This window comes from Pelodiscus sinensis, chromosome 27, assembly GCF_049634645.1.
Source record: "Pelodiscus sinensis isolate JC-2024 chromosome 27, ASM4963464v1, whole genome shotgun sequence".
NCBI lineage: Eukaryota > Metazoa > Chordata > Testudines > Trionychidae > Pelodiscus > Pelodiscus sinensis.
Genome location: NC_134737.1, coordinates 2,037,796 through 2,055,104, shown reverse-complemented (window position 1 = coordinate 2,055,104; position 17,309 = coordinate 2,037,796). Strand labels below are relative to the sequence as shown.

At 67.2% G+C, this 17,309-nt stretch overlaps 1 protein-coding gene across 1 annotated transcript; it reads left to right on the top strand.

Annotated features, from left to right (window-relative positions):
- The first annotated feature begins 3,494 nt into the window (after window positions 1–3,494).
- Window positions 3,495–16,385, top strand: MOV10 (Mov10 RNA helicase). The gene is made up of 22 exons (XM_075909952.1): window positions 3,495–3,701; window positions 6,134–6,230; window positions 6,809–6,921; window positions 7,152–7,390; window positions 7,568–7,808; window positions 8,192–8,299; window positions 8,973–9,135; window positions 9,222–9,376; window positions 9,596–9,772; window positions 9,885–10,032; window positions 10,117–10,278; window positions 10,554–10,657; window positions 11,334–11,431; window positions 11,619–11,738; window positions 12,550–12,652; window positions 12,934–13,051; window positions 13,202–13,393; window positions 13,667–13,741; window positions 14,249–14,374; window positions 15,070–15,158; window positions 15,358–15,479; window positions 15,772–16,385. The coding sequence occupies exons 1-22, from the start codon at window positions 3,568–3,570 to the stop codon at window positions 15,834–15,836; spliced, it is 2,949 nt and encodes a 982-aa protein (XP_075766067.1). The 5' UTR covers window positions 3,495–3,567; the 3' UTR covers window positions 15,837–16,385.
- The last annotated feature ends 924 nt before the right edge of the window (window positions 16,386–17,309 follow it).

Sequence of the window (17,309 nt, the reverse complement as noted above, 5' to 3'; positions counted from 1 at the left end):
AAACAGCCTGGCCTGGCCTCCTTTGTGCCCCTTCTCTGAGGTCCTGCCCCTGCTCACTCCATCCCCCATCCTCCCTCACTTCAGCAGGCTGGGGTGCAGGCTCGGGCAGTGTGAGAGAGGCTCTGAGCTGGACTTGGCAGGTAGTTGGGGTGCAGGAGGGGTTCATGACTGGGGTGGGGTTTTTCGAGATGGGGGCTCCAGCAGGGCACTGCTTACCTCAGGTTGCTCCTGGGTGGTGCAGTGAGACTAAGGCAGGCACCCCCTTGCCCTGGCCCTGCACCACTCCCTAAAGCAGCCAGAAAACTCCCTCCCAAGCCCTGTTGTGCCCCCTCTGCTCTGTGGAGAAAGGATACAAAGTGGGGGAGGAGGCACCTTGACATCAGCACCCTCCTTCCCCTGCCCTGCCCAGAAAGCTCCTGAGGGGCAGCTCCAAGGGAAAAGAGATGTGCAGCAGTGGGGTGAGGGGCAATTGAAGTCCAGCCCTTGATAACAGTGTCTTGGCCAAACCAGTCAGGATCCCCTGTCAGAGGCACCGGGATCTACCCGTAGATCCCCATTGTCTGGTTGGTGACCACTGGCCTAGGGTGTGTTTATAGCAGGCTCATTTCTTAAGAACATTTCTCCAAAGGGCTCCAGCGCCAGGAGTCACCTGGACACGGCCACCATCCCTGCCCAGGGGAGCGGCACCAGTAGGAACTCTCAAGGGGGGAGACAAAGGGCTAGTGCAAGTCAAGTGAGAACCCAACTGAAACCCGATCCCACGCTTGCCAGAGCGAGTCAATTACACAAAGCCAGCGTAGGGAGCGGCATGGTCGTCCACTCATAAAGCTTCAGTAGCAGAGCCTGTCTCAGCCATCCCTTTTGCTGGCCCTTGAACCCAGCCCGCGGGTGGCTTCGTGGAGGTTCCAGTGCTCACTGACGCACTTTTCCTCCCTCCTGAGACGCCTGAAAACGAATAAATGGCTTCCCATCCATGCATGGAGGCCTCCAATTGTTTGCCTGACTAGCACCGTCCATGTGGGGAATTTTACAATCTTCTCATAGGACTTGGCCTTATCCACACCCCTGACTCCCTCTGGGACAGGGAAACACCATGTCCCTGATGTACATGTTGGGAAACTGAGGCATGGAAAGGCTTAAGATCACACTGGGAACAAGCGGCAGAGTTGGGCATGAGAGCCTTAACTTCCAGAAAACAGCCTCCCTGTTGTATGCAGTGGCCTCTATTATTAATTTAATCTATCTTCCCCAACCCAGTTTCCTTTCCCAGAATACTCCATGGGGAAAAAAATGGTAGCTAACGAGGTGAGAACTTTAGAAAGGAGTGGTCCTGTGGCATTTTAGAGACTAACCAAAAGAAACAAACTCATGAGCTTTCGTGGGCAAAACTGGTAATACCTGTTCACCTTGGGCCCATTCTTTGCACAGCCCTCTTCCCTAGGCACAACACCAGCCTCCTACCTGCAAGGAAAGGGATCGGCCGGTATCTCCTCTTCTATGCCAGAGCTGCATGCCCTTCTGAATCCAGGCAACTTTCTTTTCTCGGAGGGAGGGAGGAAGCCAGCAGCTGAGTTTACTTACTTGACTTGCATGCCCAGTGGCTGAGTCACTAGCCTGTTGATTAGGTGCTGCCCTGGACAGAGGGTTTTAATTTTTAAAAGGGACAGATCATTCTGTGCTGGGAGAGGAGGTCAAAAGCTGCTGCGCTGCAAGATAAGCACAAGGCCAAGTGGCAGAGACTCACTCTGCCAAGAGCCCCTGAACTGCCAACACAAGCCAGACTCTGCCCTGGCAAGCCAGCCTGCACCCAGAGTTAGTTCTGTGAAATCACCCTGCTATCCTGCTACAAACCCTCCAGGCAAAAGGGCCTGGATGGTACCAGGGTGCGGGATAGGCTTTGGGCTGTAGTCCTACAAAGGCCCATGCATGCCTGCCCCTGAAGTCAATGGAATGACTCACTAGCAGTAAGGTCACACCTGAATAAATAGGGGCAGCTCCTAATGGCTTCCCATTTCAGATCTGTGCCTGGTGCGAGGATCAGAGCCTCTGACTCCAACGCCTGCAAAATGACCCCTTGGGGAGGCAGGGTGGCCTAATGGCTAGAGGGTGGGACTGGGAGGCTGTGGCAGTCAGTGGCCCAGGCTCTGATCCTGGCTCTACCACTGAGCTGCTGGGACACCTCGGGCTAGTTACTGCCCTGCCTTGTGCCTCAGTTTCCCCATTTGTAACGTAGGGCTCATGATACTGCCCTCCTCTTGGAAGTGTTGTGAGAGCCAGGAACCAGCACGGGATGCACTGAGGGGCACAGGCTCGAGCAGTGGGACAGAAACATTTTGGGACGCAGTCATGGCCCACAAGACACTGGGGACTTGCATGCCAGGGAAGACACTGGGGAGCACTCCCATGCTAGCATGCCAGACAGGGCGCTAGTGCCACGAAGGCAGAGCAGCCTGTCCCTAGCCTCCTTTGGAGACTGTCTCCAGACAGCCACAGCTCCGCACTGGACCAGAGAGAGTAACCGGCTCGGAAGCACTGGCCAGTCTGACTCGCAGCCCCCTCCCCTGCACCCTGTGGCCGCCAAAGAGAGGAGATTTCTCCAGCAGATGCCCTGGGGGCATCCTCCCAACTCAGCATTTTGCAGAGGCTCTGCTGGGAGAGGGGAGACACGGCAGGGACCGGATGGTCGTCCAGGGAGCAAGGGCGGAGCAAGGAGACCTCAGCTCGCCCTGTACCGCACACAATGGGCCCACGTCACCTCAGGGCGGGATCCCACAACGCGTATCCGTGGGCACGAAGCCGCCAGCACACAGGAGACCCCAGCAGTGCAGCGCACGGCCCCACAGCCCCTCAGCCACACTGGGGACATGAGCCCTGCCTCCGCACTGGCTTCCCCAGGACACCCAGTCTAGCCCGGGGCCTCGTCCTACTCAAGGCTCGCAGCTGGGCCCCGCACGGGTTGAGCGGTCGCCCTCTGGCACCGCAGAACCAGGGAGAAGCGCATCTGTCCGGGCTGAGGGGCTGCCAGAGACGGGGGCATTAAGTCCTCCAGGAACCACCCTAACGTTCACCTCCTGCTCCCTGGGCAGGCCCCTTGCTTTGCCCTGCCACCTCCAAACTAAACGCTCATCTGGACAATGCGGGTAGGAAACCCACCAAGCCCTTCCCACCTGCCTGGCACACGGCCCCTGCCCCAGGGCGACTGAGAGCCGGTCCCTGGCTGAGGCTGTGTCTACACGCAAAGTGTGGACGGGGGGCTCCCCAGGGGGCAGGGAACGGGGGGCTGGCGCAGCTGAGCTCTCCAAAGGGGTGCGGGTCTGCGCTCCCCCAGAATCCCCGGCGGAGGCCGCCCGGGCCCGGGGCTGGGACATCCCCGCGTCCCTGTGCCTGTCCCGGGAGGCGCAGAGCCCGCCTACCCCACCGCGGGAGCCGCTCCCGCCAGGCTGGCGCCGGGCCGGGCCCGCCCAGAGGGACCTGTGTGCCGGGGAGGCTCCCGGCCCCTTTCACTTTCGTTTCTGCCCGCGGAGCCCGGCTCCCGCCCTCCCTGGCCGCCCGCGGCGCCGCGCAGAGATGCCCAAGCGCAGCTTCGCGGAGTGCAGGGCGAGCGGGGAGCGCTTCGTGCGCTTCCTGGCGGACACGGCGCGGGGCGCGGAGCGCAGCCGGGAGGCGCTGCGGGACATCTACAACCGGGAGTTCCGCGCCCGGTAAGCGCGGCCGAGCCCCGGGGGGAGCGGCGACCCCGAGCGCTGCGTGGCCCCAGGAGGGGGCGGGCCGGGCAGGGGAGACGTGTCACTTCGGGGCTGCTGGGAACCCCCGGACGCCCCGGCCGGGAGGGGACAGTTGCTCCAGACCAGGACACTCACCTGGATGCTGACAGCGGCCTCGCTGGGGCTCCCCGGGCTAAGAGCCGGGGCTGGGCAGCCCCTGGGTGCGGGTGCAGCTGGGGCGCCCGTGGGGAGAGGGAGGGGGAGGGCCCGGTCTGCCCCAGGCTCAGAAGGCAGCCAGACACAGACCCTCCATGATTTCCCGTCCCTGCCCCCGGGGCGCTGGGAAGGAGGCTTCCCTGAGCCATGGGCCCTCCTTCCTGCAGGAAATCACTCCAAGCTGCCCAGCGCCCCTCTTCTCCAGGGGTCAGAACAGATCTGCACCCCGCGCCCATCTGGCTCGGGCCTGGGGTTTGGGGTGACTCTGGGAGGGGAGGCTGCTCCATTGCAGTTCCGAGCCGGATTTGACCCATCACAGCCATAGAACTGGCCCTTGGAACGGGCTGGGGGCGACGTTCCCGCTAATCTTTTCCATCCACGTGCAGAATACATTTTGTTCTGTGCACAAGGGCTGTGCGGGTGTGCACCACCCGCAGAGACACAGCCCTGGCTGCGGGCTGCCAATCAGCCGGGCGGCGTTTGAATCTCTCCTGAGCAGCCGCACAAGCGCCCCGCTTCCAGGGAGCGGTGGAGACACAATTGCCTCCCAGCCCCTCGTGGCTTTGGGTGGGCGTGGGCTTGGAACTGACAAAGGGACGCCTTGGGGGCCAGGCACAGGCCTCTTGCAGTATGCGGGGGTGGGGAGGGCATAGGCATAGCCCCAGCTCTCATGGTTCTTGTGCACCCGTGGCCCCACACTGTCCGGGGCAGAGCCTAGGGCCCACCCAGGCCAGGCAAAGGCAGGCCCCAGGGTGCTCAGGCAGGGCTTGGCCTTCCTGGGCAAACGCTCCCCTCCCCAATCCTGCCAGCACCAGGCAAGTGTTACGCCTGCTGCTAGGGAGCTCTGCCCGGGCAGTCCCTGGCACCTCTGGGCAGCAGGGCCCCTCTCTGGCCCTTGTCTGCCTGCCAACAGCCTCATGGCCCCCTGCCTGGCCTGTGCACTAGGGCACATGGGGCCCTGCTCTGCACTCGCCGCATGGGATCTGGCCCACAGCCCTGCCCCACGACCTGCCACCTTCCTGGCTCACAGGAGTGTGCCCCACCCCCGTGCAAAGGCAGCTGGTGCACATGGGTTAGTCCCGCCCTTGTGTAAAGGCAGCTGGTGCACATGGGTTAGCCCCGCCCCCGTGCAAAGGCAGCTGGTGCACATGGGTGGTCCCACCCCTGTGCAAAGGCAGCTGGTGCACATGGGTTAGCACTGCCCCCGTGCAAAGGCAGCTGGTGCACATGGGTTAGTCCTGCCCCCGTGCAAAGGCAGCTGGTGCACATGGGTTAGTCCTGCCCCCGTGCAAAGGCAGCTGGTGCACATGGGTTAGCCCCGCCCCCGTGCAGGGGTCCACCTTTGCCCGCACAGCGAATCCGTGTCACTGGAGAGACCCCCGAGTCCCTGGCTTTGCTCTTCCCTCCAGCCAGGCTGGGCTCTCTGTGCCTCCCGCTCGCCCAGGCCAGAGTGCGCGGAAGGAGAGCGGCTAGTGCAGCCCTGCCCCGGCCCTGGGCTTGCTTCCTCGCGTCAGAGCCAGAGCCGGGAGCAGGGGTGTGAAATCGGGACGTGTTACGTGGCTCACCGTGATCCCGCGGGCGGGGGCTGCTCTGGCTGGGCTGGAGTGCCCCCCCACCCATGGTGCGCCTAGGCTGTGGGGGGCTGGGGCTGCTGGGACCAGGGTCCCCCCTGCACCTTCCTGGGGCCGTTGGGCCGCAGTCCCACCTGTCCTCGCATGGGGCCAGGGCTGCTGTGGCCCTGCCTGCCCTGTCTGGGTTCCTGCCCCGGGCCGGTTACCTATCCAGCAAGCGCACTGCTCACCAGGTAACCTTGTGGCTCCTGAGCTGGGGGCGGAGGGGGGGCTGGATTTGCAACTACTCCCACCCCAGTGCAGGGGCCCAGCGGGGTTGCAGTTGCTGGGGGCAGTTGCCCCCCAGGGAAGACGCCAGCCCAAAGAATGGCAGAGCTGAGGGGCCCCGTGGGAGCAGCCCTGGGCGCCTGGTGGTTGCCCCATGGCAGGGCACGGTTGGGTTGGAGACAGGAGACCCTGCAGTTGAGGACCACCCCCCCGGAGAGGAGCACTGCTGGGTGGCAGCCAGGGTCCCGCTGGCCCATCGCTCTCCTCATGAGCAGCAGGGCGAATGCCCCGGCCCCCAATGCTGGCATCTGCCAGCCCCATCGCTCCGGGCAACGCAGCCCCGGCCCTGACGCGCCCGCTCTGTCGTCGCTGCAGGGATGGCACGAGGGAGCCCAACTTCTCCTCCGTTCTCTTCGCCCTGTGCAAGAGCGGCCTGGCCGAGGTGCGGGGCGACTTCGTGCGCTTCGGGAAGGTAGGTACTGCCCCCGGGAACCCACTCCTGGGGCGCGGTCCCATGGGAGGGGGAGCCCAGGCAGGGGGCACGTGGCCCCACGTCGCGCTGCCGAGGGGGAGCTTCTCAGCCCCCCCTCCCAGCTCAGCCCTCCATCCTGCCCACGCGTGGGCCGAGCCGGCTGCCATGGAAGCTGGCACGAGCTCTCCAGCAGGCCGGGGGGGGGCTCCCGGGTCCTGGCCGCAGGGCGGTTTGGTTCTTAGCCCAACAGAGCGTTTGGCAGCCACGCCGGGAACGGCCCCCGGGTCTCCCCCCGGCCTCTGGGCTCCAGGTCCCGGCTGGCTGGAAGCAGCTCGAGCCGTGAGGCTGCTGCCCCATTCCTGGCAGGCTGGTGCCCACAGCACATTGCCTGGCAGGGGGACCCAGAGGCACTCTGCTTCGGCTCAGCCCGGGGTCCCCGGCTGCACCCCGAGCCGGGCCTGGCTGCATGCTGAATGTGGGACCCTGGGGCCGGTCCCCTCTGCTCCCCGCCCCAGCTCTGCAAGGGCTGCCCTGGCACATGCTGCCCCCGTACCCGGACAATCACTCTCCTCCCCCAGGTGAAAAAGAGAGTGAAGATTAGAGACCAGTATTGGACCCCCGAGGAGCCCCCTGCGGACAGCCAGGAGCCAGGCACCGAACGGCCCCCCGCCAGAGGCCGTGCCAAGAAAAGGTACCAACGCCCAGCGGGCTACACTGGCAGCTCACGCGCTGCCCCTCGGCTCCCTGCCCAGGGCATGGGGCAGTGGGGCGGCAGGAGGACTCCGGAGGGCAGACCTAGGAGTGCCTGCCCGGCTGGCCAGTGCCTCTGGGATCGAGGGGAGCCTTTGCCCCCGGGCGCTGGCCCAGCCGGGCGGGGACCCCAGGGGACTCTGTTGTCCAACGCACACCCTCTGCCCGTAGAGCGGAGTTCATCCAGGGGAAGCACGGGGTGGAGATCCTCTCCGAGCATGACCAGGGCAATGGGCGCATCCGCTTCTCCGTCACGCCCACGGAGCCGGCGACGACCAGCATCTGGGTTCAGAACAACGGCCAGGAGGCCGTCACGCTGCTGGGCTACCGGGCGCTGCGGAGGCAGCACGAGCTCACCTTCCACGACGAGGGCAAGGTGACCAAGCAGCAGCCCCGGGTGCTGGCGCCGGGTAAGGGTCCAGCGTCCCCCAGCAGGGCTCTCCCTAGGAACCAGCTGCCGCGCTCCAGCCCAGAGGTGGGCGCATGACAGTGGTGGGCCGGCAGCAGCGGGGGTTAACCGGTTAACCCTTCGGTCAGGTGGTTAGCCGGATTTTACAGCCCTGCCGTTCCCCCGCCTTTGGCTGCAGGGGACTCGTACGCGATCGAGGTGCGGTGCCTGACGCAGCTCTATGGCTACTTTCCCGCCACCCTGCTGTTCCAGTTCACCAAGGAGCCGGATGGGCCCTTCGCCATCGGGCGCTTCGTGTCGGCCGTAGCCAGCAGCCGGCTGGCTCAGGAGCTGGGGCCCTCGGCACCCTACAAGCCTTACCAGGCCAAGCTGAAGAAGTCGGTCACAGTGATCACCGAGGAGGGCTTCCCTCCCGACAGGTACGGGGGCTCCCGGCACCGCTGGCCGAAGGGAGGGGGTGCCGCCGAGGTCCAGGCCAAGCGTGCCCGCTGGGCTAGTGTGAGCTGCTGGCCGGCACCGGCCTGGCCCTGCCCAGGCTCCTCGGCCGAGCCCAGGAACGTGTTCCAGTCCCACGGTGGAGAAGCCGCAGTGGCTGGGCTGGGTTTGCTGCCGTGATGGGTGCCAGCTCCCAGTGGTTCTGCGTCGGGGCGGTGACCTGGCCCCCTGCTACAGGCTAGAGACACCCGGGTCCCAGGAGCCAGCATGGGGATGCTCTGTGCCGCAGCCCCCCAGCTGGAGTCGGTCCCGGGAGTGACGTCTTCCCTGAGCTCCCACCAAAGTCCCCTGCCTCTTGCCTGCCTAGCACCCAGCCCCCCGAGACCGCCAAGCTTAAGCAGCTGATCCCGCTGGGCCACTACCGGTACCCGGAGAGCCTGAAGGACACGGTCGGCACCGCGCCCAGCAGCCTGCGGTGAGTGCTGGGGGACGGGCGGTTGCCCCGGGGGCCGGTGTCCCTCTACGGGCTTCCAGCCATGAGCGGTCGTATTGAGGTCCTGCGCTCTGCTTTGGGTGTGTGCCACCGTGGCTCCCAAGTTATTGACACGCACCTTCCCGGCCGCCAGAGCAGACCACCGCCATGCGGCAGGTCCCGTTCCCGGCCCCAGCCGCCGTGTGGCAGCCCCAGAACTGGAGCAGGCCTCCCCCTTGCCACGTGCCCATGGCAGGTCCCAGTCCCCCGTGCCATGGCGCGTTCACATCATCGCAGCCGGCCCCGCCCGCTGGCCCAGCCGCCTGGCCCTGCTCTCCAGGGGAGGCGTGTCGGGAAGAATTGTTTGTGTGCGGCTTAGTGGGAACTACGCCGGGGCCTCCTTGGCCGCCCAAGGGAGAGCATCTTTCCCACCCTGTTGGGGGCCCTCATTCCAGAGCCGGCAGCCCCCAGGAGCATCCCGGTGGGTCCCTACACTGGGGCCTGGCTGGGTCCCTCCTCCAGACACTGAGCCGCAGGGGCACTGCTCGCCCCGCCCCGCCCTGCCCCAGGATCTCGCTGCCTGCCCCGTGCGCTCGGCCCTGTGCCGGCAGAAGGGCTGTGCTGCCTGGCCTGGACCGAGGAGCTGAGCTAACCCCTGGCTGGCCCCGGCCCGCAGGTCGTCCCTGGCGGCCGAGCTGCAGTTGGAGACCTACCGGCAGAAGTTCCAGCTGCTGCTGCACCTGGAGGAGCTCCAGATGGAGGTGGACATCCGGCGCTACGACATGGAGGACGCCTGCATGGTGAAGGACACTAAGAAGAAGAGGCTGCTCGTCCTGGAGGTGAGAGGCCAGGCCGAGGTGCTGCCCGGGGCGGGCGGGGCTGCCCACCCGGCGCTCCCCGCTGAGCGGCCCTGCTCCGTCCCCAGGTCCCCGGCGTGGCAGAGAACCGCCCGTCCGTGCTGCGGGGCGACCACCTGTTCGTCAGCAGGAGCGAGCAGCGCGGCGCGCCCCACCTCGTCCGCTACAAGGGCTACGTGCATGACGTGGAGCTGGAGAGGGTCAAGCTGGGATTCTCCTCCACGTGAGTGGCGCCCGACCCTGCCTGCGGCCACACCCGGGCCTGCGTGGCACAAGGCTGGGGCGTTTGGGCCCGTCGCCCCGCAGCCGCCGGATTCAAGGCCAGCTGCCCCTGCTGGCGGGGAGGGGTCTCCAGGGCAGCGGGGCAGGGGCTGGGCTGGGGGACGCAGGGCCCCGGCTGAGGGGGGTCCCAGCTCCGCCCAGCCCGGTTTGCCTTTTCCAGCCTGCTGGACTCCTTCGTGGACAAACTGAAGTTCGACGTGACCTTCACCTTCAACCGGCTGCCGCTGCGGGTGCAGCACCGGGCCGTGGAGCTGGCCGAGAAGAGGCGCCTGAGCTGCCTCCTCTTCCCGTCCTTCTCGCTCAGGCAGTCCCTCCTCCCCGAGGGGGCCCCGCTCAGGTGCGTGCTCTCCCGGGCCCTCGCTGGGGGTCGGCTGTGCGGCAGGTGGGGCGCTTGTGGGCAGCAGGGCCCGGCCTGCCCCTCAGCCCCTGCCCGGCTCCGTTTCCCTCAGGCTGTTCGACCGGAGCCTGGAGACCAACCAGGAGCAGTCCGGAGCGGTGAGGCAGATCGCCACGGGGCTGTCCCGCCCGGCGCCGTACATCATCTTCGGGCCCCCGGGCACCGGCAAGACGGTCACCATGGTGGAGGCCATCAAACAGGTGAGGGGGCGTGGCCACACCTTCCCCCTCCCCGGTGTTCATTTCCTGCTGCCGGGGCTGCCCAGCTCTCCCTGTCTCTCGCAGGTGGCACACTGCATCGAGGGCTCCCACATCCTGGCCTGCGCCCCCTCCAACAGCGCCTCGGACCTGCTCTGCCAGCGCCTGCTGAAACACCTGGACAAGGGCCACATCTATCGGCTCAACGCCAGCAGCCGGGACTTCCGCCAGGTGCCAGAGGAGATCAAGGTACGCGCCAAGGCAGCCAGAGATGCCCTGGGCAGGGGGCTGCTCCCGGGCACCAGTTAACCGGTCCCCGGGAAGCGTTCACCCGGTGGGGTTCAGCGGCCGCCCGTTCCCATCCCTGGGGGAGTTGGTTTTGCGTGGGGCAGCGCAGCCCTGGCGCGGGAAGGCTGCCCCCGTGGGGGATCCCGGGCCCAGCCCTGAGGTGCGTGCTGCTGCCCGTTCCGGAGGGAGCGCTGCCGGCCACAGCGCCCCCCAAGGAAACACTCCGGTGCTTGCAGCCCTGCTGTAACTGGGACGCCGCCCAGCAGTGCCACGTGTACCCAGGCAAGGAGGAGCTGCAGCACTTCCGCGTCATTGTCACCACCCTGGTGACGGCAGGAAGGTAGGAGGGGCCTGGGGCCAACCCCCGGGGGAGCGGGCCGGGGGCAGGAGAGCGCGGGGCCCTGCACAGGACGGGGGTGACCGGGCAGAGAGATGAGTCCTACGGGTGGGGTCTTGGGCAGTTGGTGGCAAGCCCCCAGCCCTGCCCCTGCCACCCATGGCCCCCGTGGGAGCCAAGCCCCCCCACTCCAGTGGCAAGCATGGACAGCCCCCAGCCTCCCCCGGAGTGCTTGGGCCCACCGCCCTGGCCTTCCCCAGCCCCCAGCCCTGAGCATGGGGAGAGCGGGCGGCCTCCCCGGCTTGGCAGAGCTGGTGCCCAGGCCGTTTGGGAGGTTCCTTCCCAAGAGCAGGGTTCCCCAACCGATGGGGGCGCCACGTTTCTCCCCTGGTGGCTCTGCCCCCCGGCGCCCCCGCTCTTGAATTGCCCTGGCTCACCGAGGCTTCCCGAATTGTCAGACTGGTCCCCGCCTGGGAGCTGCTGGCGGGGGAGCAGTGACGTGGCGAGGGCCGTGGGTCTCGCGGGCGTCTCTTGGCCCAAGGGGAGGGCGAGCCCCTCGGCCTGCAGGGGAGATGCTCTCTCCCTGCCTGGCCGGGCGGGGCGCCCCCAGGAGAGGCCGTGCGGCGGGGGAAGGCCCTTGCGGGGGCTGGAGCAGCCCGTTCACCGCCTCTCCCCGCAGGCTGGTCAGCGCCAGCTTCCCCGAGGGCCATTTCTCCCACGTCTTCATCGACGAGTGCGGCCACGCGGTGGAGCCGGAGAGCGTGGTGGCCATCGCGGGTGAGTGGGGGCCCACCTGGGGCCTGGGATCCAGCGGCTGGCTCCGGCTCCGGCTCCGGCTCCTGGCAGCAGATTCGGGGCCTTTCTCTGCGCCCAACGCTCGGGGGGAGGGTCCCTCCACGCTGCTCGGAGCCGATGGAGCCCGCCCGGGAATCCCCCTCCCGCGTCAGCCGCCTCTCTGCCCCAGGGATTCTGACGGCGATGGACCCGAAGACCAACCCCGGCGGGGGGCAGCTGGTGTTGGCAGGAGACCCCAAGCAGCTGGGCCCGATCCTGAGGTCCCCGCTAGCCATCGAACACGGGTTAGGTGAGCGGATGGGGCAAGGGCAGCTGGGGGGTCTCAGACACACTGAGCTACACCCCCCACCTCTGGGCCAGGGGGCACCTGGCTTTGCCCTGCTGCTGCAGGAGCACGTTAGCGCCGGCGGGGGGGGGAGGGTTAGGCTGGTGCGTGTCACCCAGGAGAGCGACTGAGTCTCCTACGCCCTGCTCCCAGGGGCCATGCTGGGGGGGCACTGGGTCATAGGGGCCATGCCAGGCGGGGAGGGGGGCTGCTCCCAAGGGCCGTGTTGGGGCGGTGGTGGGTCACAGGGCCGTGCCAGGCGGGGGGGCGGGTCACAGGGGCCATGCCAGGCGGGGGGGCGGGTCACAGGGGCCGTGCCAGGCGGGGGGGCGGGTCACAGGGGCCGTGCCAGGCGGGGGGGGCGGGTCACAGGGCCGTACCAGGCAGAGGGGCGGGTCACAGGGCCGTGCCAGGCGGGGGGGGCGGGTCACAGGGCCGTGCCAGGCAGAGGGGCGGGGCAGAGGGCCGTGCCAGGTGGGGGGGGCGGGTCACAGGGCTATGCCAGGCAGAGGGGCGGGTCACAGGGCCGTGCCAGGCGGGGGGGTGGGTCACAGGGGCCGTGCCAGGCGGGGGGGCGGGTCACAGGGCCGTGCCAGGCAGGGGGGCGGGTCACAGGGGCCGTGCCAGGCAGGGGGCGGGTCACAGGGGCCGTGCCAGGCGGGTCACAGGGCCGTGGCAGGCGGGGGGCGGGTCACAGGGCCGTGCCAGGCGGGGGGGCGGGTCACAGGGCCGTGCCAGGCGGGGGGGCGGGTCACAGGGCCGCTCTCTCTTGCAGATGTCTCGCTGCTGGAGAGGCTGATGCTGCACAACACGCTGTACCAAAGGGCAGCCCAGGGCTACGACCCCCAATTCGTCACCAAGTTACTGCGGAACTACAGGTGCCGTGTCCGCCCTGGCGGGACTGACTCCGCCCGGGGGGCCTGCTGGAGCGGGGCGGCCAAGCCCTGCAGCTAGCTCAGTGTGGGGGTCATGGGTCTGGCCCTCGGTCCGGCACCCGCTGCCCTCTGTGCCGCTCAGCTAATGGCAGCGCAGGGCCACAGAGCCGCCTGGATCCCTGGCTCTCTGGGCCCAGGGTGGAGCTCGCTGGGGAGGGGCCAGAGGGAAGCCGGGTCCTCAGCTGCCGAGCGCCCCGGAAACGCTGTCGCTGCCCCTTCGCCAGGTCCCACGCCGCCCTCCTGGCCATCCCCAACCGGCAGTTCTACGAGGGGGAGCTGCAGGAGTGTGCTGACCGCCTCATCACCCACTCCTACTGCACCTGGGAGCAGCTGCCCACCCAGGTGAGAGCAGCAGGGGCAAGGCAGGGCGGGGCAGGGAGCAGGCGGGCGGGGGCGGGGCAGGGGGCAGGCGAGGGCGGGGCAGGCCTCCAGCCCAGGAAGGGAGGGCAAAGCACCGGGCTGGCAGCCCTGACCACGGCTCTGCCCCTGCAGGGCTTCCCGATCGTATTCCACGGCGTGTCCGGGGAGGACCAGCGCGAAGGGAACAGCCCCTCGTTCTTCAACGCGCAGGAGATCCACGTCCTGCTCACCTACCTCAAGCAGCTGCTGCAGAGCCAGGGCAAGCGGGGCCGCGCCCGCCTCTCCCCCAAGGAGATCGGGATCATCTCCCCCTACAGGAAGCAGGTGAGAGGCAGCGGAGACAGCCCCCCCGTGCTGCCTTGCCGGGCCCCTCGGCCCCACGCGCCGTGGCCCTGCTGCCCCGGGACGCCCCCTCCCGGCCGAGGAGCTGGATGGCGCCCGGGTGTGGATCCCCTTGGGGCAGGGCCCAGCCAGGTGCATTGGAAGGCCCCGGCGCAGAGGGGCCTGGGGCATGGGCTTTGGGGGGGGGGGGGGCTAGGCCCAGTGGGGGCTGCAGGAGGAACACGCCCGCAGTCCCAGCCCTTCGCCCTTTCCCAGGTGGAGAAGATCAGACTGGCCATCACCAGACTGGACCCTGAGCTGAAGCAGCTGCCAGACATCAAGGAGCTGAAGGTGAGCCCCCCCCCCCCCCCCCCATTGCTGTGGCCGTGCAGGGAGCCACGTGGGCACCCACAGGCATGGCCAGGGCTCCCCCCAGCTCCCAGCGCTGCCCGGCTAAGGGGCAAACCCCCTCCGAACACTGCCGGGGGGCTACGCCCACAGCCACCCCCAGCCTACTCCCAGTGCATCTGGCCGCCCAGAGACACCAGGCCAGGCTGGGGCCCCTCCTCCCTGAGGCTTGGAGGGCAGGGGGGGTGGGAGTGAGGGGCTGCATCCCTCTCCCATCACAGAGTAGGACAAGGGGAGGATCCTCTGCAGCACAGCCAAGGGAAGCGCCCCCTGCTAGGTGCACCTTGCACAGATAGGTGCGTGCGTCCGTGGGCGTGCGAGGGAGCCGTGCGACAGGAATGCAGGTCCCTGCAACACGAACGAGGGAAGCGCACAGGCGGGTGCGTGCGTCTGTGGGCGTGCGAGGGAGCCGTGCGACGGGAATGCAGGTCCCTGCCCTCTCCCTGCTAGGTGGGCTCGGTGGAGGAGTTCCAGGGCCAGGAGCGGCGCGTGATCCTCGTCTCCACCGTGCGCAGCTGCCCCGAGTTCCTAGCCATGGATGAAAAGTTCAAACTGGGCTTCCTCAAGAACCCCAAGGTAGGTGCCGGGCCCTCAGCACCCCTGGCCCACAGAGCCCTTAGCTGGGCTGGGGAGCTGGGGGTCGCCCTGGCCACCCACCCCCACTCCCTCCCCACCCGCTTTCCCAGGCCACTGCTGAGTGGTGGGGTAAAATGAGCAACAAGCTGCCTTCCAGGAAAGGAAGTGTGGGCTAGTGAGTGGAGCGGGGCTGGCCCCAGCATGCCACTCCAGGCTGTGCTAGTGCCCGACAGCAGGGCCTTACTGACCCATCCCTCTGGGGCCGTGGGAACACAGCCCCTCCCACAGGGAGCCAGTGTGCAGGGCAGTCCTAACGGCCAGGCCTCCTCAGCTCATGCCCACGGCAACTGCTTGGCCACAGAGCCACCCCTGGGATGGCGGCACCAGCTGATGCAGGCTGGGCCTGGCCAGGGCTCGCGAGCTACACGGCTCATCAGAGCCACTGGCACCCAACTCTCCCCCGTCGGCCGCCTGCACCTGGTGCCGGGCTGGGCCCCTGCAGATCCCTCGCGCTGCAGAGAGGCCCCCGGGCAGGGGCCCCCTTTTGCACTCCTGGGCCCTAGCCCTGTGCCTTACCCCAGCCCCATCAGCCCCTGAGCGCTGGAAGAGCCTTGCACACCCGGCTGGCGGGGGCTAGCACCGGGGAGGGCACTGGGTCTGGCCAGCGAGGGGCCTCACGCCACTCTCTCCGCCAGAGGTTCAACGTGACCATCACCAGGGCCAAGGCGTTGCTAGTAATCGTAGGGAACCCGGCCGTACTCTGCAAGGACCCTCACTGGGGCACGTAAGTCCTGCCCTGCCCCTTCCCTGGGCCCCCAGATCCCTCCTCGGGGGGGGACGCTGGGTGCTCCTTGGCAGGGCCCCTGCACTGCCAGGCTGGGGCCTTGGCACCGTGTCTGGAGCCCAGCCTGCCCTGGGCGTTGGGGCGCTGCGCTGGCTCAGACTGGGTGCTCTCCCATGGGCGCCTTTGCTTGTCCCCGCAGGTTCCTCAAGTACTGCGTGGAGCAGGGCGGGTACACGGGCTGCACCTACACCCCGGAGAGCCCCGAAGAGGAGGCGCTGGCGGACGAGCTTAGCTCCCTCCACTTGGACACGGAGCCAGCAGGTAAGAGCCATCCCAGCCCGGCTGGGACCGGCCAGACCCCTGCCCTGCCACATTGGGGGAGGGGGGGTGTATAAGGCCTAGCTCAGCCGCATGGGGGGGGGGGGGGCGGGATCTCATAACGTGGCTCCTGTGGGCAGAGCATCCAGACTGCTCTTTGGGCGCCACAAGGCAACTGCGGGCTCCTGCCGCCAAGGCTGTTCCCCCATGGGGGGGTGCCCCAGACAGGTGCTGTTCTCGCCCCCGGCCTGCCTGGTCCAGCTCCCCTCATGCCCACCCTGCCCTCTCTCCACAGGGACCCCAGCCGGCGAGAGCCACATCCAGCAGCAGCTGGGGCCGGCGTGGAGACACGAGCACTGAGGGGGAGCCTGCCACTCGGCCCCCTGCTGCCTCAGCACCCACCCGGCTTCCCCGCCCTCTCAGCAGCTGCCCTTTGCGGCCACATTCCTACCGCCCCCCGCCCTGCCTGGGCTGACGGCTACCTCACGCCTCACTGCACCTTGCGAGCCCAGCGCGCTCTTGGCGCCGCGGGAGGCAGGACATCCCCGCCGTGAGGGCTGGGCTTGGCTGCAGGTGGAGTTGGGGTCAACGCCTATTTTACACCTGTTGGGAAAAGCGCTTGTTTTTAAAAAAATCATCTCACCCCAGGCCCCTGGCGAGCCCGGCCCACCACAGGCAGCCCTGCGGCAACTTGGCGCCCCCCGGGGGCACCCGCGTGGCACACGCAGCAAGGGGCTACAACCATCTGCCATCAAGAGCCCCGTTCCAGAGCCCCGCTGCAGGGCCAGGAGCTGCGCCAGGGCCGGCGAGAGCCTTGCTCAGGTCTTTGTGATGCCGCTGTCAGATTCAGTACTAGGGGGTCTCTCAGGGAGCCAAGACTGCTCTGCAATAAAGGCTCAGGGGAAAGCACTGGTGTGGGCCTCCCACTCCGTCACTCCCACGCCGTGTCCCAGCTCTCCCTGGCAGCCCAGCCCTCCCCCCAGAGGGCGCAGGAGGGAGCCACAGCTGCCCATGGCGCTGAGTGCTGCTGGCAGGAGCCAACGCGCAACAAAAACTTCTCCGTGGCCACTGCGAAAGGGAACCGAGGTTTTGGGTCCCACAGAGCATGGCATGGTCCCCTGGCTCACGTGAGCATTAAGGAGCCAGCGCCGGTGTACAGAGGGAGTTCCCAGCAGAGGGGAACCGCTGTTGGCTGTGCAAAACCGACAGGCCTTGTCTACTGTGGCCTGTTTTGTTGCCAAAAACTGCCTTTTGTTGACAAAACAGTGGGAGCCTTTACACGGCTATGCAACTTTGGTTGGGAAAAACACCCAGTTTTGGCAACAAAAAACTTCCACGCCTGCCCGTGTGGATGCTATTTGTTTAGTCTAGAGATCTGGCTTCCACCAGTATCCCAGTATCCCACAATACTGGCCCTGGTGGCTGTGCTCAGTGTTCTGAGCTCTGCTGCCCTGCAGGTCTGTGCCCTTCCCCTTTCAAAGCTCGGGGAAGTATCCACAGTGGTGAGAGCTGCTCTCTTTGGGGAACAAAGAGCAAATCATTGGAGCGCTTCTGTTCTGCCCTGCTAGGGACACAGCAGCAGGCGACTACAGCAGGGGGAGGGCAGGAGAGGCTGCTGTGGCATCCCCAGCACAGAGAGCTCACAGAGCTACGAGGGAATCCCAAGAAGTGCAGGGATCAGCTCTGCCTTCACACAACACTGCACTACAGCATGCTTCCCCACACTGCTTTGCTCTAGCTCGGGTTCCCCAATGATAGGGGGAGAAATTCTGAGGGGGGGGACAGGGTGACCCAGCCACACACACACACCCCTGTCAATCCCACCCCATGTTT

What these genes read in the sequence shown, in the direction of transcription:
- MOV10 (XM_075909952.1), top strand. Translation starts at nt 3,568, where the DNA reads ATGCCCAAGCGCAGCTTCGCGGAGTGCAGGGCGAGCGGGGAGCGCTTC. An exon ending in GAGGGCTTCCCTCCCGACAG is followed by an intron (nt 7,809 to 8,191) that starts GTACGGGGGCTC and finishes TTGCCTGCCTAG; the next exon opens with CACCCAGCCCCCCGAGACCG. An exon ending in TGGTGGAGGCCATCAAACAG is followed by an intron (nt 10,033 to 10,116) that starts GTGAGGGGGCGT and finishes TGTCTCTCGCAG; the next exon opens with GTGGCACACTGCATCGAGGG.